Raw genomic sequence first — 19,834 nt, forward strand, 5'->3', positions numbered from 1 at the left:
CAGCTAACAGTAACACCTAGGAGTAACAGCTATTAGTAACAGCTAGCGGTAACCCCTAGTAGTAACAGCAGCAGTAGGGGAGCTGCAGCTCTTGGTTTTGCTCCAGAAAGAAACTCTGGGATGTTCAGGTCAGGAATTGTCTCTTTAATTTCATTTGGTGGTGATTTGGCTCCCGTCCATCTTCCATTACAGGAGATTTATCTTCCTCTACACTGAGCCAGGTTTAATGTCTAGGTTTAAATACAGCTAGAGAGCTTGGTAATGTAACCATTAAGGGTGAAAGAAACAGAAATCACCTTAGATCAGTGGCAGGCAACTTAATCTAACTCCAGGTTGGCATAGCCAGCTAGGCTCCACATGTAAGATGAGCCAACGTCCTGTGCCAGCTTTGGTAGCATGGTTTCTGTGCCAGGCAGTCTATATAATGATCTAGGGCTAGGCAATGGGAGGTTCAACTAGTTGTATGTACTGCAGTGGTGGCTGGTGGCACTACATGGGGAAGACGGGCTCATAGTAATGGCTGGAACGGAATGAATGGAATGGTCTCAAACACATCAAACACTTGGTTTAAATGTGTTTGATACCATTCCATTCACTCCAATCCATCCATTATTATGAGCCGTTCTCCCCTCACCAGCCTCCTCTGATGTGGAGGGAGTAATAGTTTGGAACACTTGAACCAAGTCTAATGTAATTTTGTAATTTGTCATTTTTATTAGGAGCCCCATTAGCTAACGCTGTAACGCTAGCTAATCTTTCTGGGGTCCAACACCAATTAACAAGATATTAATAACATCCACAATCAAGACTTCACAAACATTCAACAAGTAGACAATACAGATAATTAAGATACCTGATGTACTGTAATCATACCCATGACGATGGTAATAATCATGTGTCACGCCCTGACCTTAGAGAGCCGTTTTAATTCTCTATTTGGTTAGGTCAGGGTGTGATTTGGGGTGGGCATTCTATGTTGTCTATTTCTTTCTTTTTGGCCGAGCATGGTTCCCAATCAGAGGCAGTTGTCTATCGTTTTTTTGGTGTTCATTTAATAAATTCAAAATATACGCCTACCACGCTGCACCATGGTCTCATTCCGATGACAGCCGTAACATCATGTGAAATCCCTCTCTATATTTCCCTCATTTAGTTTTAATTTACAATTTGTCCACTTGTTTGATTGGGGCTCAAATTTGTTTCTCTTGGGGCTCAAATTTGTTTCTCTTTGCAATCAACTGGACGTCATTCGGAATAAGCCCAAAACTGTGAGCTCGGTAAGTTTCTAAGTTGAACTTTCATTCCCTCAAAAGTCCAGGCTACTTTACATCTGTGTGTGTGTGTGTGTGTGTGTGTGTGTGTGTGTGTGTGTGTGTGTGTGTGTGTGTGTGTGTGTGTGTGTGTGTGTGTGTGTGTGTGTGTGTGTGTGTGTGTGTGTGTGTGTGTGTGTGCGCGAGCCAGCGTGGGTGCATGCGTTTATGTGAGTGTGTTCTGAGCGGTTCTGTGCAAATGTTTTTAGTCACGGGGGAAGCTTTGAAGCCGTGCTTGATTTGCCTTGGTGAATAGAAATGAGAAATTGTCCCTTTGCCCCAAAATACAAAACTCCACTCTGATTCAAACCATCAAACGATAGCCATCTGGAAACAGACAGGGGCAGTTCAAGCATCAGACTCACAGATAAAGTTAAGAATATGTAAATCTCCCTTCATAATCTTTTCCGTTGCTTGCTATCCATTAATGGGATCGTTATCCTCGTGAGGCCCCCTATTGAGTTAGGCTACGTGTTAGTGAAATAAAATAAAATCTGGGATCTAGCTATCTCTACTGTTATATATCCCTTCTCTCTCTCCTTCCCATGTCTGATCTCTCCTCTGTGTACACAGTGTGTGTGTGTGTGTGTGTGTGTGTGTGTGTGTGTGTGTGTGTGTGTGTGTGTGTGTGTGTCTGCCTTCCTGTGTCCGTGCATGTGTTTGTGTTTGCCAGCACTCAGGCCTCTCTTTCCCTGACTCAGCATGTTAGATTTACGCAAGCTTGAGGCAAGCTGCTTCCTGTGAGAGGGAGGTGGGCCCCCAGGCTGCGGTATACACACAGGCAGGCAGGGACCGGTGTGTGTGTGTGTGTGTGTGTGTGGAGAATGATTTACTATGAAGCTCTCACATATCTGTGGTGTGTGTGGTAATTTGTATGTGCTTTCAGGCATCAGTGTGTGTGTGTGTGTGTGTGTGTGTGTGTGTGTGTGTGTGTGTGCGTGCGTGCGTGCGTGCGTGCGTGTGCTTGCATCTACATTGACAGTAATTGATGGAGCACTCACCTTGCTTCTCTCATCTCAAGGTGAGCTAATGTACCATCCAGCCAGGGTCTCTGATACCCACTAGAGAGTTAGAGAGGAGCGACAGACTTGTGAGCTAATGTACCATCCGGCCAGGGTCTCTGATACCCACTAGAGAGTTAGAGAGGAGAGACAGACTTGTGAGCTAATGTACCATCCAGCCAGGGTCTCTGATAACCACTAGAGAGTTAGAGAGGAGAGACTGAGACTTGTGAGCTAATGTACCATCCAGCCAGGGTCTCTGATAACCACTAGAGAGTTAGAGAGGAGAGACTGAGACTTGTGAGCTAATGTACCATCCAGCCAGGGTCTCTGATAACCACTAGAGAGTTAGAGAGGAGAGACTGAGACTTGTGAGCTAATGTACCATCCAGCCAGGGTCTCTGATAACCACTAGAGAGTTAGAGAGGAGAGACTGAGACTTGTGAGCTAATGTACCATCCAGCCAGGGTCTCTGATAACCACTAGAGAGTTAGAGAGGAGAGACTGAGACTTGTGAGCTAATGTACCTTCCAGTCAGGGTCTCTGATAACCACTAGAGAGTTAGAGAGGAGAGACTGAGACTTGTGAGCTAATGTACCTTCCAGTCAGGGTCTCTGATACCCACTAGAGAGTTAGAGAGGAGAGACTGAGACTTGTGAGCTAATGTACCATCCAGCCAGGGTCTCTGATAACCACTAGAGAGTTAGAGAGGAGAGACTGAGACTTGTGAGCTAATGTACCATCCAGCCAGGGTCTCTGATACCCACTAGAGAGTTAGAGAGGAGAGACAGACTTGTGAGCTAATGTACCATCCAGCCAGGGTCTCTGATACCCACTAGAGAGTTAGAGAGGAGAGACTGAGACTTGTGAGCTAATGTACCATCCAGCCAGGGTCTCTGATAACCACTAGAGAGTTAGAGGCGAGAGACTGAGACTTGTGAGCTAATGTACCATCCAGCCAGGGTCTCTGATAACCACTAGAGAGTTAGAGAGGAGAGACAGACTTGTGAGCTAATGTACCATCCAGCCAGGGTCTCTGATAACCACTAGAGAGTTAGAGAGGAGAGACAGACTTGTGAGCTAATGTACCATCCAGCCAGGGTCTCTGATAACCACTAGAGAGTTAGAGAGGAGAGACTGAGACTTGTGAGCTAATGTACCATCCAGCCAGGGTCTCTGATAACCACTAGAGAGTTAGAGAGGAGAGACTGAGACTTGTGAGCTAATGTACCATCCAGCCAGGGTCTCTGATAACCACTAGAGAGTTAGAGAGGAGAGACTGAGACTTGTGAGCTAATGTACCATCCAGCCAGGGTCTCTGATAACCACTAGAGAGTTAGAGAGGAGAGACGGAGACTTGTGAGCTAATGTACCATCCAGCCAGGGTCTCTGATAACCACTAGAGAGTTAGAGAGGAGAGACTGAGACTTGTGAGCTAATGTACCATCCAGCCAGGGTCTCTGATACCCACTAGAGAGTTAGAGAGGAGAGACTGAGACTTGTGAGCTAATGTACCATCCAGCCAGGGTCTCTGATAACCACTAGAGAGTTAGAGAGGAGAGACTGAGACTTGTGAGCTAATGTACCATCCAGCCAGGGTCTCTGATAACCACTAGAGAGTTAGAGAGGAGAGACTGAGACTTGTGAGCTAATGTACCATCCAGCCAGGGTCTCTGATACCCACTAGAGAGTTAGAGAGGAGTGACTGAGACTTGTGAGCTAATGTACCATCCAGCCAGGGTCTCTGATAACCACTAGAGAGTTAGAGAGGAGTGACTGAGACTTGTGAGCTAATGTACCATCCAGCCAGGGTCTCTGATAACCACTAGAGAGTTAGAGAGGAGAGACTGAGTCTTGTGAGCTAATGTACCATCCAGCCAGGGTCTCTGATAACCACTAAAGAGTTAGAGAGGAGAGACTGAGACTTGTGAGCTAATGTACCATCCAGCCAGGGTCTCTGATAACCACTAGAGAGTTAGAGAGGAGAGACTGAGACTTGTGAGCTAATGCACCATCCAGCCAGGGTCTCTGATAACCACTAGAGAGTTAGAGAGGAGAGACTGAGACTTGTGAGCTAATGCACCACAGGTGGACTCAAAGATGATCAATGGAAACAGGATGCACCTAAGCTCAATTTCGAGTCTCATAGCACAGGGTCTGAATACCTATATAAATAATGTATTTCTGTTTTTTATTTTTAATAAATGTACAAACATTTCTAAAAACCTGTTTGAGCTTTGCCATTATGGGGTATTGTGTGTAGATTGATGAGAGAATAAAAGGATTGAATCTATTTTAGAATAAGGCTGTAATGTAACAAAATGTGGGGAAAGTCTAGGGGTCTGAAAACTTTCCAAATGCACTGTATTATGTCAATGGAAATGTTGTCGCGCTGCCTCTCCTCAACTTTCATCAATGAGAATAGGGGAAGAGAGCCTGAGACATGTCCAGCTTTGCTATAATGAATGGATCAATTAATCAATAAATAAGCAATCAATTAAGTAATCCACCAATAAATGGCACTTTTCACAAATGACTCAGAATGTGTCTGCAACTGTGCATGTATGATGTAATCTGTCCGTAGAGTGTAGGTTGTTCAGGCGTCAGCATGGTTCAGGTCAGCTGGTGGCTAGCTGAACTCGGCTAGGTGAATAAAAGACCTTCGCTTGAAAAACGAGAAAGAAGCAGCGGTAGTACTGTTTGTACATTTTGAGATGCCGTAGCCAAGATACAGTTCCTCAAAATAGTCAGAATTCATCTAAGATAACTCAAGAAATCTGTCATTAATTTTGACCTTTTTAACGATGAGATCTTAGTCCCTCAAATTTACATCTAACTAAGATGTTTGGTGCAACTTGCATGAAAACTTGCATTTAAAACCCTTTGAAGTCCAAAATGAACAAAAACGTCACAAAATCTCAGCATGATATATGCACTTTTCCAAACTGTTTCAACTGGGAAGGATGACATGAGTAACAACTAACCTACTCAGCCAACACATCTGAGAGAGAAAGAGAAACAGAGAGCCAAGTTTATTAGACAGACAGAAACCCAGGGACAGGGTTTGGCTGTGACAAGGTCTTTTTCCCACTGTAACATTTCAGTTGAATTCTGTAGTTACTATGCAGTATGATCTGTCCCAAGGACGTTCTGTAGTTACTATGCAGTATGATCTGTCCCAAGGACGTTCAGTAGTTACTATGCAGTATGATCTGTCCCAAGGACGTTCTGTAGTTACTATGTAGTATGATCTGTCCCAAGGACGTTCTGTAGTTACTATGTAGTATGATCTGTCCCAAGGACGTTCTGTAGTTACTATGTAGTATGATCTGTCCCAAGGACGTTCTGTAGTTACTATGTAGTATGATCTGTCCCAAGGACGTTCTGTAGTTACTATGTAGTATGATCTGTCCCAAGGACGTTCTGTAGTTACTATGTAGTATGATCTGTCCCAAGGACGTTCTGTAGTTACTATGTAGTATGATCTGTCCCAAGGACGTTCTGTAGTTACTATGTAGTATGATCTGTCCCAAGGACGTTCTGTAGTTACTATGTAGTATGATCTGTCCCAAGGACGTTCTGTAGTTACTATGCAGTATGATCTGTCCCAAGGACGTTCTGTAGTTACTATGCAGTATGATCTGTCCCAAGGACGTTCTGTAGTTACTATGTAGTATGATCTGTCCCAAGGACGTTCTGTAGTTACTATGTAGTATGATCTGTCCCAAGGACGTTCTGTAGTTACTATGTAGTATGATCTGTCCCAAGGACGTTCTGTAGTTACTATGCAGTATGATCTGTCCCAAGGACGTTCTGTAGTTACTATGTAGTATGATCTGTCCCAAGGACGTTCTGTAGTTACTATGCAGTATGATCTGTCCCAAGGACGTTCTGTAGTTACTATGTAGTATGATCTGTCCCAAGGACGTTCTGTAGTTACTATGTAGTATGATCTGTCCCAAGGACGTTCCGTAGTTACTATGTAGTATGATCTGTCCCAAGGACGTTCTGTAGTTACTATGCAGTATGATCTGTCCCAAGGACGTTCTGTAGTTACTATGTAGTATGATCTGTCCCAAGGACGTTCTGTAGTTACTATGTAGTATGATCTGTCCCAAGGACGTTCTGTAGTTACTATGTAGTATGATCTGTCCCAAGGACGTTCTGTAGTTCCTATGTAGTATGATCTGTCCCAAGGACGTTCTGTAGTTACTATGTAGTATGATCTGTCCCAAGGACGTTCTGTAGTTACTATGCAGTATGATCTGTCCCAAGGACGTTCTGTAGTTACTATGTAGTATGATCTGTCCCAAGGACGTTCTGTAGTTACTATGTAGTATGATCTGTCCCAAGGACGTTCTGTAGGTACTATGCAGTATGATCTGTCCCAAGGACGTTCTGTAGTTACTATGCAGTATGATCTGTCCCAAGGACGTTCTGTAGTTACTATGTAGTATGATCTGTCCCAAGGACGTTCTGTAGTTACTATGTAGTATGATCTGTCCCAAGGGCGTTCTGTAGTTACTATGTAGTATGATCTGTCCCAAGGGCGTTCTGTAGTTACTATGTAGTATGATCTGTCCCAAGGGCGTTCTGTAGTTACTATGTAGTATGATCTGTCCCAAGGACGTTCTGTAGTTACTATGTAGTATGATCTGTCCCAAGGACGTTCTGTAGTTACTATGTAGTATGATCTGTCCCAAGGACGTTCTGTAGTTACTATGTAGTATGATCTGTCCCAAGGACGTTCTGTAGTTACTATGCAGTATGATCTGTCCCAAGGACGTTCTGTAGTTACTATGTAGTATGATCTGTCCCAAGGACGTTCTGTAGTTACTATGTAGTATGATCTGTCCCAAGGACGTTCTGTAGTTACTATGCAGTATGATCTGTCCCAAGGACGTTCTGTAGTTACTATGCAGTATGATCTGTCCCAAGGACGTTCTGTAGTTACTATGCAGTATGATCTGTCCCAAGGACGTTCTGTATGAGCCAATGTCTTGTGTTCATCCTCTACATGGCTTTTCTGCCTCACTGCCTTTCGTGCAGAATTAAGGCCTTCACTTTTACTCACGCCTGGTGTCTCAGGGTTAATTTGCAGTTTTAGGGTGTGTGTGTGTGTGTGTGTGTGTGTGTGTGTGTGTGTGTGTGTGTGTGTGTGTGTGTGTGTGTGTGTGTGTGTGTGTGTGTGTGTGTGTGTGTGTGTGTGTGTGTGTGTGTGTGTGTGTGTGTGTGTGTGTGTGTGTGTGTGTGTGTGTAGTAGTAGTTAAAGTCGTCCATACCCTCAAAGGTTTCAGACTTTATGAAATCGATCTTCAGCTGTAGGCTACATGTCATTGTGACTGTACAGATCTGAGTGTTGGTGAACAACTGAGAAAGCATTAGGCTATATGTTGTAGTGGTAACCAGTCCAACCCGTTGCAGATGATCTGATTTGGGCTTGTGCTGGCTGGTGTTGTCAGAAGGTTTTGCATTGTGTAACTAGTAAGATCCATGGAGAAAATGACTGTTAGTGTAACCAGATGGCAGTTGATAGGTGTGTGTGATGCATAGTAAACGTGACTAGAAAACAACATGACCTGTTTTGAACACACACAGTCGGTCACTGACCTAAATAGACAAACCTGTCCAACTACCTCAGACTTCTCTGATTAGTCACCCCCCCACACACACACACACTCTCTCTATCTCTCTCTCTCTCCCTCTCTCTCACTAACTTTCTCTCTTTCACTCTCTCTCTCTCTCCCCCTCTCTTTCTCTCCCTCTCTCTCTCTCACTCCCTCTCTTTCTCTCTCTCTCTCCCTCTTTCTATCTTTCTCTCTCTCTCTGTCACAATCTACCTATTGCACTAGCTCTGTAATCAGTAATTGAGTCCAGACTTCAATTTAGCCTTGTCTGCATCTAGACTCTCCTCTTCTGTGAAATGTTACACCTCTCCTAACCTGCCTCAAAAACCGGATGTAGTTCAAGGTAATTGTACAACTGTACTATAACTATTTTTATTTTCCTCTGCACCTAGATGAAGGAAACAGCGTATTATAAAGCATATTTTAATGTTATTGTATGGACTGTTAAAGTAGAATTATGATTCTTATGAAAATGAGAACAGTAGTCTGTTAAACACTGACATATCGTAGTTGTACTTGCGATGTTGTCCTTTTAATTCATTGGTTTACCCATCATGAGAAGTATCCGTGTGTGTTTGTTTGTGGTTGGCGTGCTGCCTGTTGCTAGCGGCTGTTATGAATACACTGATCAGCTGTTGTCTTAGTACCTGAGCTACGCCACACACACATACAAACACACACACAAACACACACACACACACACACAACACACACGGGGTTGGCTGGCTGAGGTGTCAGAGTGGTAGAGGGAGGCTGCCTGAGTTTGTGTTCCCCTGTCCTGGTATGGCCTCCGCCACATGGTCTTCTTTAGAGAGGAGAGAGGCCGACACCACATGGTCTTCTTTAGAGAGGAGAGAGGCCGACACCACATGGTCTTCTTTAGAGAGGAGAGAGGCCGACACCACATGTCTTTAGAGAGGACAGAGGCCGACACCACATGGTCTTCTTTAGAGAGGAGAGAGGCCGACACCACATGGTCTTCTTTAGAGAGGAGAGAGGCCGACACCACATGGTCTTCTTTAGAGAGGAGAGAGGCCGACACCACATGGTCTTCTTTAGAGAGGAGAGAGGCCGACACCACATGGTCTTCTTTAGAGAGGAGAGAGGCCGCCACCACATGTCTTTAGAGAGGAGAGAGGCCGACACCACATGGTCTTCTTTAGAGAGGAGAGAGGCCTCCGCCACATGGTCTTCTTTAGAGAGGAGAGAGGCCGACACCACATGATCGTCTTTAGAGAGGAGAGACACCACATGGCCTTCTTTAGACACCACATGGCCTTCTTTAGAGAGGAGAGGCCTCCGCCAGGTCTTCTTTAGAGAGGAGAGAGGCGCCACCACATGGTCTTCTTTAGAGAGGAGAGAGGCCGACACCACATGGTCTTCTTTAGAGAGGAGAGAGGCCGACACCACATGGTCTTCTTTAGAGAGGAGAGAGGCCGACACCACATGGTCTTCTTTAGAGAGGAGAGAGGCCGACACCACATGATCGTCTTTAGAGAGGAGAGAGGCCGACACCACATGGCCTTCTTTAGAGAGGAGAGAGGCCGACGCCATATGGTCTTCTTTAGAGAGGAGAGAGGCCTCCGCCACATGGTCTTCTTTAGAGAGGAGAGAGGCCGACACCACATGGTCTTCTTTAGAGAGGAGAGAGGTCTTCTTTAGAGAGGAGAGGGCCACATGGTCTTCTTTAGAGAGGAGAGAGGCCGACATCACATGGTCTTCTTTAGAGAGGAGAGAGGCCGACACCACATGGTCTTCTTTAGAGAGGAGAGAGGCCGACACCACATGGTCTTCTTTAGAGAGGAGAGAGGCCGACACCACATGGTCTTTAGAGAGGAGAGAGGCCGACACCACATGGTCTTCTTTAGAGAGGAGGTCTTCTTTAGAGAGGAGAGAGGCCGACACCACATGGTCTTCTTTAGAGAGGAGAGAGGCCGACATCACATGGTCTTCTTTAGAGAGGAGAGAGGCCGACACCACATGGTCGTCTTTAGAGAGGAGAGAGGCCGACACCACATGGTCTTCTTTAGAGAGGAGAGAGGCCGACACCACATGGTCTTCTTTAGAGAGGAGAGAGGCCGACACCACATGGTCTTCTTTAGAGAGGAGAGAGGCCGACACCACATGGTCATCTTTAGAGAGGAGAGAGGCCGACACCACATGGTTTTCTTTAGAGAGGAGAGAGGCCGACACCACATGGTCTTCTTTAGAGAGGAGAGAGGCCGACACCACATGGTCATCTTTAGAGAGGAGAGAGGCCGACACCACATGGTCTTCTTTAGAGAGGAGAGAGGCCGAAACCACATGGTCTTCTTTAGAGAGGAGAGAGGCCGACACCACATGGTCTTCTTTAGAGAGGAGAGAGGCCTCCGCCACATGGTCTTCTTTAGAGAGGAGAGAGGCCGACATCACATGGTCTTCTTTAGAGAGGAGAGAGGCCGACACCACATGGTCGTCTTTAGAAAGGAGAGAGGGAGGATAGAAGGGGCTAAGAAAGTGAGGGGAAAGGAAGAGAAGTTTCTGAGAGTGAAAGAGAGAAAAGGGGAGGATCTGAGTGAGAGAGAAACATATGTTTCTCATGCCAATAAAGCCCTTTAAATTGAAATTGAACTTGAAAAGAAGAGAGAGATGGATAGAAATGAGAGAGAGATTGCTTTGGCAATGTAGACATATGTTTCCAATGCAAATAAAACCCTTTGAATTGAATTGAGCGAGAGAAAGAGAGAGAGAGAGAGAGAGAAAGAGAGAGAGAGAAAGCGAGAGAGAGAGAGAGAGAAAGCGAGAGAGAGAAAGAAAGAGAGAGAGAGAGAGAGAGAGAGAGAGAGAGAAAGCGAGAGAGAGAGAGAGAGAGAGAGTGGCGGAATACCTGACCACTGTGACTGACCCAAACTTAAGGAAAACTGACTATGTACAGACTCAGTGAGCATAGCCTTGCTGTTGAGAAAGGCCACCGTAGGCAGACCTGGCTCTCAATAGAAGACAGGCTATGTGCACACTGCCCAAAAATGAGGTGGAAGCTGAGCTGTACTTCCTAACCTTTAGCCAAATGTATGACCATATTAGATTACACAGATCCACAAAGAATTCAAAAACAAACCCAATTTTGATAAACTCCCATATCTACTTGGTGAAATACCACATTGTGCCATCACAGCAGCAAGATTTGTGACCTGTTGCCACAAGAAAAGGGCAACCAGTGAAGAACAAACACCATTGTAAATACAACCCATATTTATGTTTATTTATTTTCCCTTTTGTACTTTAACTATTTGCACATCTCTACAACACTGTATATAAACATAATATGACATTTGAAATGTCTTTATTCTTTTGGAACTTCTATAAATACAAATCGCTTTCTATACGTGATAACTTTTTGTCTTTTTCTTGTCTTCAAATCCCTGCCAAAAGTCAGGTGACCTAAGCGCTTCCCAATATGGAGTTGCGCATATCTCTCCTATGTGCAAACCATTATGGCAGTCATTTTACTTAAGGCCCTCGATTTACAAATACAAATCAAAAGGTGTTTGTTTGTGGATAGGGAATTGCATTTGTGGAAAGTGATTTACATTTGTGGATTGGTGATATACATTTGAGGATTGGTGATTTACATTTGTGGATTGGTGATTTACATTTGTGGAAAGTGATTTACATTTGTGGACTGGTGATTTACATTTGTGGAAAGTGATTTACATTTGTGGATTGGTGATTTACATTTGTGGATTGGTGATTTACATTTGTGGAAAGTGATTTACATTTGTGGATTGGTGATTTACATTTGAGGATTGGTGATTTACATTTGTGGAAAGTGATTTACATTTGAGGATTGGTGATATACATTTGAGGATTGGTGATATACATTTGAGGATTGGTGATTTACATTTGTGGATTGGTGATTTACATTTGTGGATTGGTGATATACATTTGTGGATTGGTGATATACATTTGTGGATTGGTGATTTACATTTGTGGATTGGTGATTTACATTTGAGGATTGGTGATATACATTTGTGGATTGGTGATATACATTTGTGGATTGGTGATATACATTTGTGGATTGGTGATGTAACGGCGTTCTTGTTTAGTTGAAGGAGAGTTGGACCGAAATGCAGCGTGTAAGTTACTCATGTTTATTAAGTGAAAGACAAAACGAACGAACTAACACGAATAACTAATAAATACAAAAAAACAACAAACAGAACGAAACCTAATACAGCCTGACTGGTGAAACTAGCACAGAGACAGGAACAATCACCCACGAAATGCAAAGCGAAATACAGGCTACCTAAATACGGTTCCCAATCAGGGACAACGAGAAGCACCTGACTCTGATTGAGAACCGCCTCAGGCAGCCAACCTATATAACACACACACACCCCTAATCAACTACAATCCCAAACACTACAAACCCCAATACGAAAAAACAATACATAACCCCATGTCACACCCTGGTCTGACTAACTAATAAACTAAAACACACAATACTAAGACCAAGGCGTGACAGAACCCCCCCCCCTAAGGTGCGGACTCCCGAACGCACCTCAAAACCATAGGGAGGGTCCGGGTGGGCGTCTGTCCATGGTGGTGGTTCCGGCTCCGGATGTGGACCCCACTTCATAAATGTCAATGTTCCTCCCCTTCGCGTCCATGGATAATCCACCCTAACCGCCGACCATGGCCGAATAGTCCTCACCCAGAACCCTACATAATAGAAAAGCAGCTCGTGACTGAGGGGCAGCTCGGGACTGAGGCAGCTCGGGACTGAGGGGCAGCTCGGGACTGAGGCAGCTCGGGACTGAGGGACAGCTCGGGACTGAGGGACAGCTCGGGACTGAGGGGCAGCTCGGGACTGAGGGGCAGCTCGGGACAGAGGGGCAGCTCGGGACTGAGGGGCAGCTCGGGACTGAGGGGCAGCTCGGGACTGAGGGGCAGCTCGGGACAGAGGGGCAGCTCGGGACAGAGGGGCAGCTCGGGACTGAGGGACAGCTCGGGACTGAGGGACAGCTCGGGACTGAGGGGCAGCTCGGGACTGAGGGACAGCTCGGGACTGAGGGACAGCTCGGGACTGAGGGGCAGCTCGGGACTGAGGGACAGCTCGGGACTGAGGGGCAGCTCGGGACTGAGGGGCAGCTCGGGACTGAGGGGCAGCTCGGGACTGAGGGGCAGCTCGGGACTGAGGGGCAGCTCGGGACTGAGGGGCAGCTCGGGACAGAGGGGCAGCTCGGGACTGAGGGGCAGCTCGGGACTGAGAAAAAGCCCAGTACTGAGAAAAAGCCCAGCCAGGAAGTAGAATCCGGCAGATCCAGGCTGACTGGCGGATCCTGGCTGACTGGCGGATCCTGGCCGACTGGCGGATCTGGCGGATCCTGGCTGACTGGCGGATCCTGGCTGACTGGCGGATCCTGGCTGACTGGCGGATCCTGGTCGACTGGCGGATCCTGGCTGACTAGCAGATCTGGAAGAATCTGGTTGACTGGCAGATCTGGAAGAGTCTGGCTGACTGGAATGGTCTGGCTGACTGGCAGATCTGGAAGTCTGGCTGACTGGCAGATCTGGCTGCTTCATGCTGACTGACGGCTCAGGCTGCTCCATGCAGATTGACAGCTCTGGCGGCCTCCTGCAGATTGGCAGCTCCATGCAGACTGGCAACTCCATGCAGACTAGCAGATCTGGAAGAGTCTGGTTGACTGGCAGATCTGGAAGAGTCTGGTTGACTGGCAGATCTGGAGGAGTCTGGTTGACTGGCAGATCTGGAGGAGTCTGGTTGATTGGCAGATCTGGAAGAGTCTGGTTGACTGGCAGATCTGGAAGAGTCTGGCTGACTGGAATGGTCTGGCTGACTGGCAGATCTGGCTGCTTCATGCTGAATGACGGCTCTGGCGGCTTCCTGCAGATTGGCAGCTCCATGCAGACTGGCAACTCCATGCAGACTAGCAGATCTGGAAGAGTCTGGTTGACTGGCAGATCTGGAGGAGTCTGGTTGACTGGCAGATCTGGAGGAGTCTGGCTGACTGGAATGGTCTGGCTGACTGGCAGATCTGGATGAGTCTGGTTGACTGGCAGATCTGGAGGAGTCTGGCTGACTGGAATGGTCTGGCTGACTGGCAGATCTGGAGGAGTCTGGCTGACTGGAATGGTCTGGCTGACTGGCAGATCTGGAGGAGTCTGGCTGACTGGAATGGTCTGGTTGACTGGCAGATCTGGCTGCTTCATGCTGACTGACGGCTCAGGCTGTTTCATGCAGATTGACAGCTCTGGCGGCTTCCTGCAGATTGGCAGCTCCATGCAGACTGGCAACTCCATGCAGACTAGCAGCTCAGGCTGCTGTATACAGACAGGAGGCTCCGGCAGCGCTGTAGAGGAGGAAGGCTCTAGAACCGCTGAACAGACGGGAGACTCCGACAGCGCAGGAGAGGGAGAAAGCGCTGGCTGCGCTGAACAGGCGAGGCGCACTGTAGGCCTGATGCGTGGTGCTGGCACTGGTGGTATTTGGCTGAGGACACGCACAGGAAGCCTAGTGCGGGGAGCTGCTACTGGAGGGCTGGGGTGTGGAGGTGGTTCTGGATAGACCGGACCGTGCAGGCGCACTGGAGCTCTTGAGCACCGAGCCTGCCCAACCTTACCTGGTTGAATACTCTCGGTTGCCCTGCCAGTGCTGTGAGGAGAAATAGCCCGCACTGGGCTATGTAGGCTAACCGGAGAAACAGAGCGCAAGGCTGGTGCCATGAAAACCGGCCCAAGGAGACGCACTGGAGAACGGATGCGTAGGGCCGGCTTCATAGCATTTGGCTCGACGCTCAATCTAGCCCGGCCGATACGCGGAGCTGAAATATACCGCACCGGGCTATGCACCCGCACTGGGAACACCGTGCGCACCTCTGCATAACACGGTGCCTGTCCGGTCTCTCTAGCCCTCCGGTATGCACAGGGAGATTACGCAGGTCTCCTACCTGACGCAGCCATACTCCCTGATAGCCCCCCCCCAAAAAAATTTTGGGGCTGCTTTTCGGGCTTCCATCCAAGTCGCCGTGCTGCCTCCTCATATTTGCGCCTCTCCGCTTTAGCCGCTTCTAATTCCTCCTTGGGGCGGCGATATTCACCTGGCTGAGCCCAGGGTCCTTCTCCGTCCAGTTCGTCTTCTCATGTCCATTCACCGAATAATTCCTCCTCCCTTTGCTGCTCCAGCTGTCGCTGCCTGTTAACACGCTGCTCCTGAATACGCTGTTCCTGCCTGTTGACACGCTGCTCGGTCCGAGAGTGGTGGGTGATTCTGTAACGGCGTTCTTGTTTAGTTGAAGGAGAGTCGGACCGAAATGCAGCGTGTAAGTTACTCATGTTTATTAAGTGAAAGACAAAACGAACGAACTAACACGAATAACTAATAAATACAAAAAAACAACAAACAGAACGAAACCTAATACAGCCTGACTGGTGAAACTAGCACAGAGACAGGAACAATCACCCACGAAATGCAAAGCGAAATACATGCTACCTAAATACGGTTCCCAATCAGGGACAACGAGAAGCACCTGACTCTGATTGAGAACCGCCTCAGGCAGCCAACCTATATAACACACACACACCCCTAATCAACTACAATCCCAAACACTACAAACCCCAATACGAAAAAACAATACATAACCCCATGTCACACCCTGGTCTGACTAACTAATAAACTAAAACACACAATACTAAGACCAAGGCGTGACAAGTGATTTACATTTGTGGATTGGTGATTTACATTTGTGGATTGGTGATATACATTTGTGGATTGGTGATATACATTTGTGGATTGGTGATATACATTTGTGGATTGGTGATATACATTTGTGGATTGGTGATTTACATTTGTGGATTGGTGATATACATTTGTGGATTGGTGATTTACATTTGTGGATTGGTGATTTACATTTGTGGATTGGTGATTTACATTTGTGGATTGGTGATTTACATTTGTGGATTGGTGATTTACATTTGTGGATTGGTGATTTACATTTGTGGATTGGTGATTTACATTTGTGGATTGGTGATTTACATTTGTGGATTGGTGATTTACATTTGTGGATTGGTGATTTACATTTGTGAATACGTGTGGCATAATATTGATCCCATATAGGCCCTATATGTGCCACTAATCCTGTAGACCCGGAAGTAGAGAGTTGCAGGAGCTGAACCACAGTGTGCTGCTGCTACACTTCTAGAAATGAAGTCAACCACCTGACTGTCTCTGGCGTTTCACACTGCTGGGTCATGTTCTTTATGATATGCAACAGAAAACACCTGAAAACATTTTGCAATGGAAAACAAAAATGAGGGCTCATTGTACAAGTGCAGCTTGTCCCTACTTGTTTCAGTCCGTTTTCTTTCCGTATGGTGCCGAATGAACACGAACAAGCATGAAAAGTGTGTTTAGGGTGGATTAGATTCTGTCATGTTATGGTTTAGGGAGGATTACATTATGTCATGTTATGGTTTAGGGAGGATTAGATTATGTCATGTTATGGTTTAGGGAGGATTAGATTCTGTCATGTTATGGTTTAGGGTGGATTAGATTCTGTCATGTTATGGTTTAGGGTGGATTAGATTATGTCATGTCATGGTTTAGGGAGGATTAGATTATGTCATGTTATGGTTTATGGAGGATTAGATTCTGTCATGTTATGGTTTAGGGTGGATTAGATTATGTGATGTTATGGTTTAGGGTGGATTAGATTCTGTCATGTTATGGTTTAGGGAGGATTAGATTATGTCATGTTATGGTTTAGGGAGGATTAGATTATGTCATGTTATGGTTTAGGGTGGATTAGATTCTGTCATGTTATGGTTTAGGGAGGATTAGATTCTGTCATGTTATGGTTTAGGGTGGATTAGATTCTGTCATGTTATGGTTTAGGGTGGATTAGATTATGTCATGTTATGGTTTAGGGTGGATTAGATTCTGTCATGTTATGGTTTAGGGTGGATTAGATTCTGTCATGTTATGGTTTAGGGAGGATTAGATTCTGTCATGTTATGGTTTAGGGTGGATTAGATTCTGTCATGTTATGGTTTAGGGTGGATTAGATTCTGTCATGTTATGGTTTAGGGTGGATTAGATTATGTCATGTTATGGTTTAGGGTGGATTAGATTCTGTCATGTTATGGTTTAGGGTGGATTAGATTCTGTCATGTTATGGTTTAGGGTGGATTAGATTCTGTCATGTTATGGTTTAGGGTGGATTAGATTCTGTCATGTTATGGTTTAGGGTCGATCCTGTCATGTTTAGTGTATATTGGTTGGAGAAGTAACAGTTTAGAGAAATCACAGCCAGAAAACACAGTTTAGATAATATCTTTTTTAGATAATATTGTTATAAAACAAATACCTTAAATTGTTTTGTTTTTTAACAAAGACGCTTTCTCACAGCTTTATGACAAAGAGTTGATAAAAAGCAAGCATAAGGAGGCTACAGAGGCTAGGACAAGTGTTTGCAGTTTGAACTGATATCAGGTGACTTGGAGGAATCGTTGGAGCTGTGACTGATGCTAGACAGACAGGGGTGTGTGCTTTGCATTACAGTCAGGGTTCATTAACATGCAAAACAATTAATCCAGGGATATGTACTGGTCTCTCATGCGATGTCATATCAGGGTAATTAGATTTTCTGTCTAACGTTGATCCTTTCCACCACCATATGAATAGAATAGAATACATGCATTAGGCCTCATTTAATTAATCAACTATTCCATCATGTTGTATTAGCCATTTATAAACAGCTCTTTAAATAACTTGTTTACTACACCCAGTTTGTGAATGGCATTTAAAGGGTTATTATCACAGCCAGACCCAGCTCAGAACTGTCTGTCCTCAGCTCCAGTCCGATGCGTGTGGGGAGTCCGGTCCACAGTTTGCGTGTTTCTCCATGTGTAGGGGCTAGGGTAAAAGCCTACATAGCAGCTTCTTTGTTTAGGAGGGACTAGGCATGGGAGATCATTTACAAGCCGCTAACGCCCTCACCCCATTGGCTGACGGGGCTCAGTCTGCGTCTGCGAGAGGCATGCAGTATGAGCGTGTGTCTGTGTGTGTATGTCTGTGTGTTTATGTGTGTGTATGTGTGCGTGTCTGCGGCAGCAGCAACTGTTCTCTACACAGCGTCTGTCTTGCAGGCAGGCAGCCTCTCTCTGCTCTGGCGATGGTAGTAGAGAGCTCAGCTCTCCTCTCAGAGACTGATGTAGTAGTAGTCAGCTATACTTCTATCTAGAGGCTGAGGGGAGCAAAGCAAATCAAGATGGCCACCGGTACCTTGTAGGAATATAATGCTACCCAAACTGGAAGCTCAGTCTCTGAGGACAGACAAGGTAAAGCTGCCTGAGCCGTTAGCCCTGGAGTCTATTGTCTAGCTCCAGACAGATAGTGATACAGTACAGTAGCCTAGCAGGAGACAAGCCCTGGCTGTTGGGCTGCTGGCTTCAGGGTGCCAGGATACAAACAATGTACTGTATGAAAGGTGCTTTACAGTGGAATGTATTATTATCAAGACTATCTCTGCTGTTCAGCTGTGTTTTGTGTACTGTGTTTGTATTTGGAAACAGTTTCAGGATGCAACTATTAGAATACAAACATTGTATGAAAGATTTGATACAAGTAGAGTTGATTGTTATTATTACTATTTGTGTTGGGCTGTGCAACCTCTAAATCACGAACGACGTGTGTGTGTGTTGTGTTTCTGTGTGTATATCTGTGTGTGTGTGTGTTGTGTGGGGTGGGGTTGTGTTTCCAGGTGGGGTGCAAGGACGTGGCCAAACCAGCATTAAAGAAACCAGTTTCCACGGTAACAGACACCCTTCTCTTTTTTAGCCACGGTAGTGCAAGGGTCCTTCTGTGTCCTGCTTTCTTTCTCTCTCAATTCTTTTTACAGTTATGTGTCTGCACCTGCTGTTCCTCAGAGAGAGGGGAGAAGTAGAGTGTTGGTAGTCATCAACAGGCTCGACACACTACTACTAGTAGTAGTTGTTGTAGTAGTAGTAGTTGTAGTAATAGTAGCAGTAGTAGTAGTTGTAGTAGTAGTTGTAGTAGTAGTAGTAGCAGTAGTAGTTGTAGTAGTAGTGGTAGTTGTTGTTGTTTTTGTTGTAGTAGTAGCAGCAGCTGTAGTAGTAGTAGTAGTAGTTGTTGTTGTTGTTGTTTTAGTAGTAGTAGTTATTGTGGTTGTAGTAGTTGTTGTTGTTGTTGTAGTAGTAGGTGTTGTTGATGTAGTAGCAGCAGCTGTAGTAGTAGTAGTTGTTGTAGTAGTAGTTGTTGTTGTAGTAGTAGTAGTTGTTATTGTTGATGTAGTAGTAGTAGTAGTAGTAGTAGTAGTAGTAGTAGTAGTAGTAGTAGTAGCAGTAGTAGTAGTAGCAGCAGTAGCAGTAGTAGTAGTTGTAGTAGTAGCATATGCAGTAGTAGTATTAGTAATAGTAGTAGCAGTAGTAGTTGTAGTAGTAGTAGTCATAGTGTTTGTGTGAACCTGTTTGATTCTGTTTTAGCCTGATTGGCAGGGAGAAGGATTATTAGTAGTAGCTGCAGTGTTTGTTGTAGTTATAGTATTATTTATTAGTAGTTGCAGTGTTTGTTGTAGTTATAGTATTATTAGTAGCTGCAGTGTTTGTTGTAGTTATAGTATTATTTATTAGTAGTTGCAGTGTTTGTTGTAGTTATAGTATTATTTATTAGTAGTTGCAGTGTTTGTTGTAGTTATAGTATTATTAGTAGCTGCAGTGTTTGTTGTAGTTATAGTATTATTTATTTGTAGTTGCAGTGTTTGTTGTAGTTATAGTATTATTTATTAGCAGTTGCAGTGTTTGTTGTAGTTATAGTATTATTAGTAGTTGCAGTGTTTGTTGTAGTTATAGTATTATTAGTAGTTGCAGTGATTGTTGT

At 45.3% G+C, this 19,834-nt stretch overlaps 1 protein-coding gene across 4 annotated transcripts in view; it reads left to right on the forward strand.

Annotated features, from left to right (window-relative positions):
- Positions 1–19,834, forward strand: part of LOC135511180 (methylcytosine dioxygenase tet3-B-like) — a 74,610-nt gene that overhangs the window by 21,292 nt on the left and 33,484 nt on the right. For 2 of the 4 annotated variants that reach the window (XM_064932792.1, XM_064932791.1), the window contains exon 3: positions 18,699–18,749. The exons of 1 other annotated variant lie outside the window; for it this stretch is intronic. In XM_064932792.1, coding sequence (XP_064788864.1) covers positions 18,699–18,749 — 51 coding nt within the window. Of the gene's footprint in view, positions 1–17,765; positions 18,277–18,698; positions 18,750–19,834 lie in introns of those variants that run through there. One more of the 4 variants, XM_064932794.1, reaches the window with a different exon arrangement.

This window comes from Oncorhynchus masou, chromosome 23, assembly GCF_036934945.1.
Source record: "Oncorhynchus masou masou isolate Uvic2021 chromosome 23, UVic_Omas_1.1, whole genome shotgun sequence".
In the NCBI taxonomy this organism is placed as follows: Eukaryota; Metazoa; Chordata; class Actinopteri; order Salmoniformes; family Salmonidae; genus Oncorhynchus; species Oncorhynchus masou.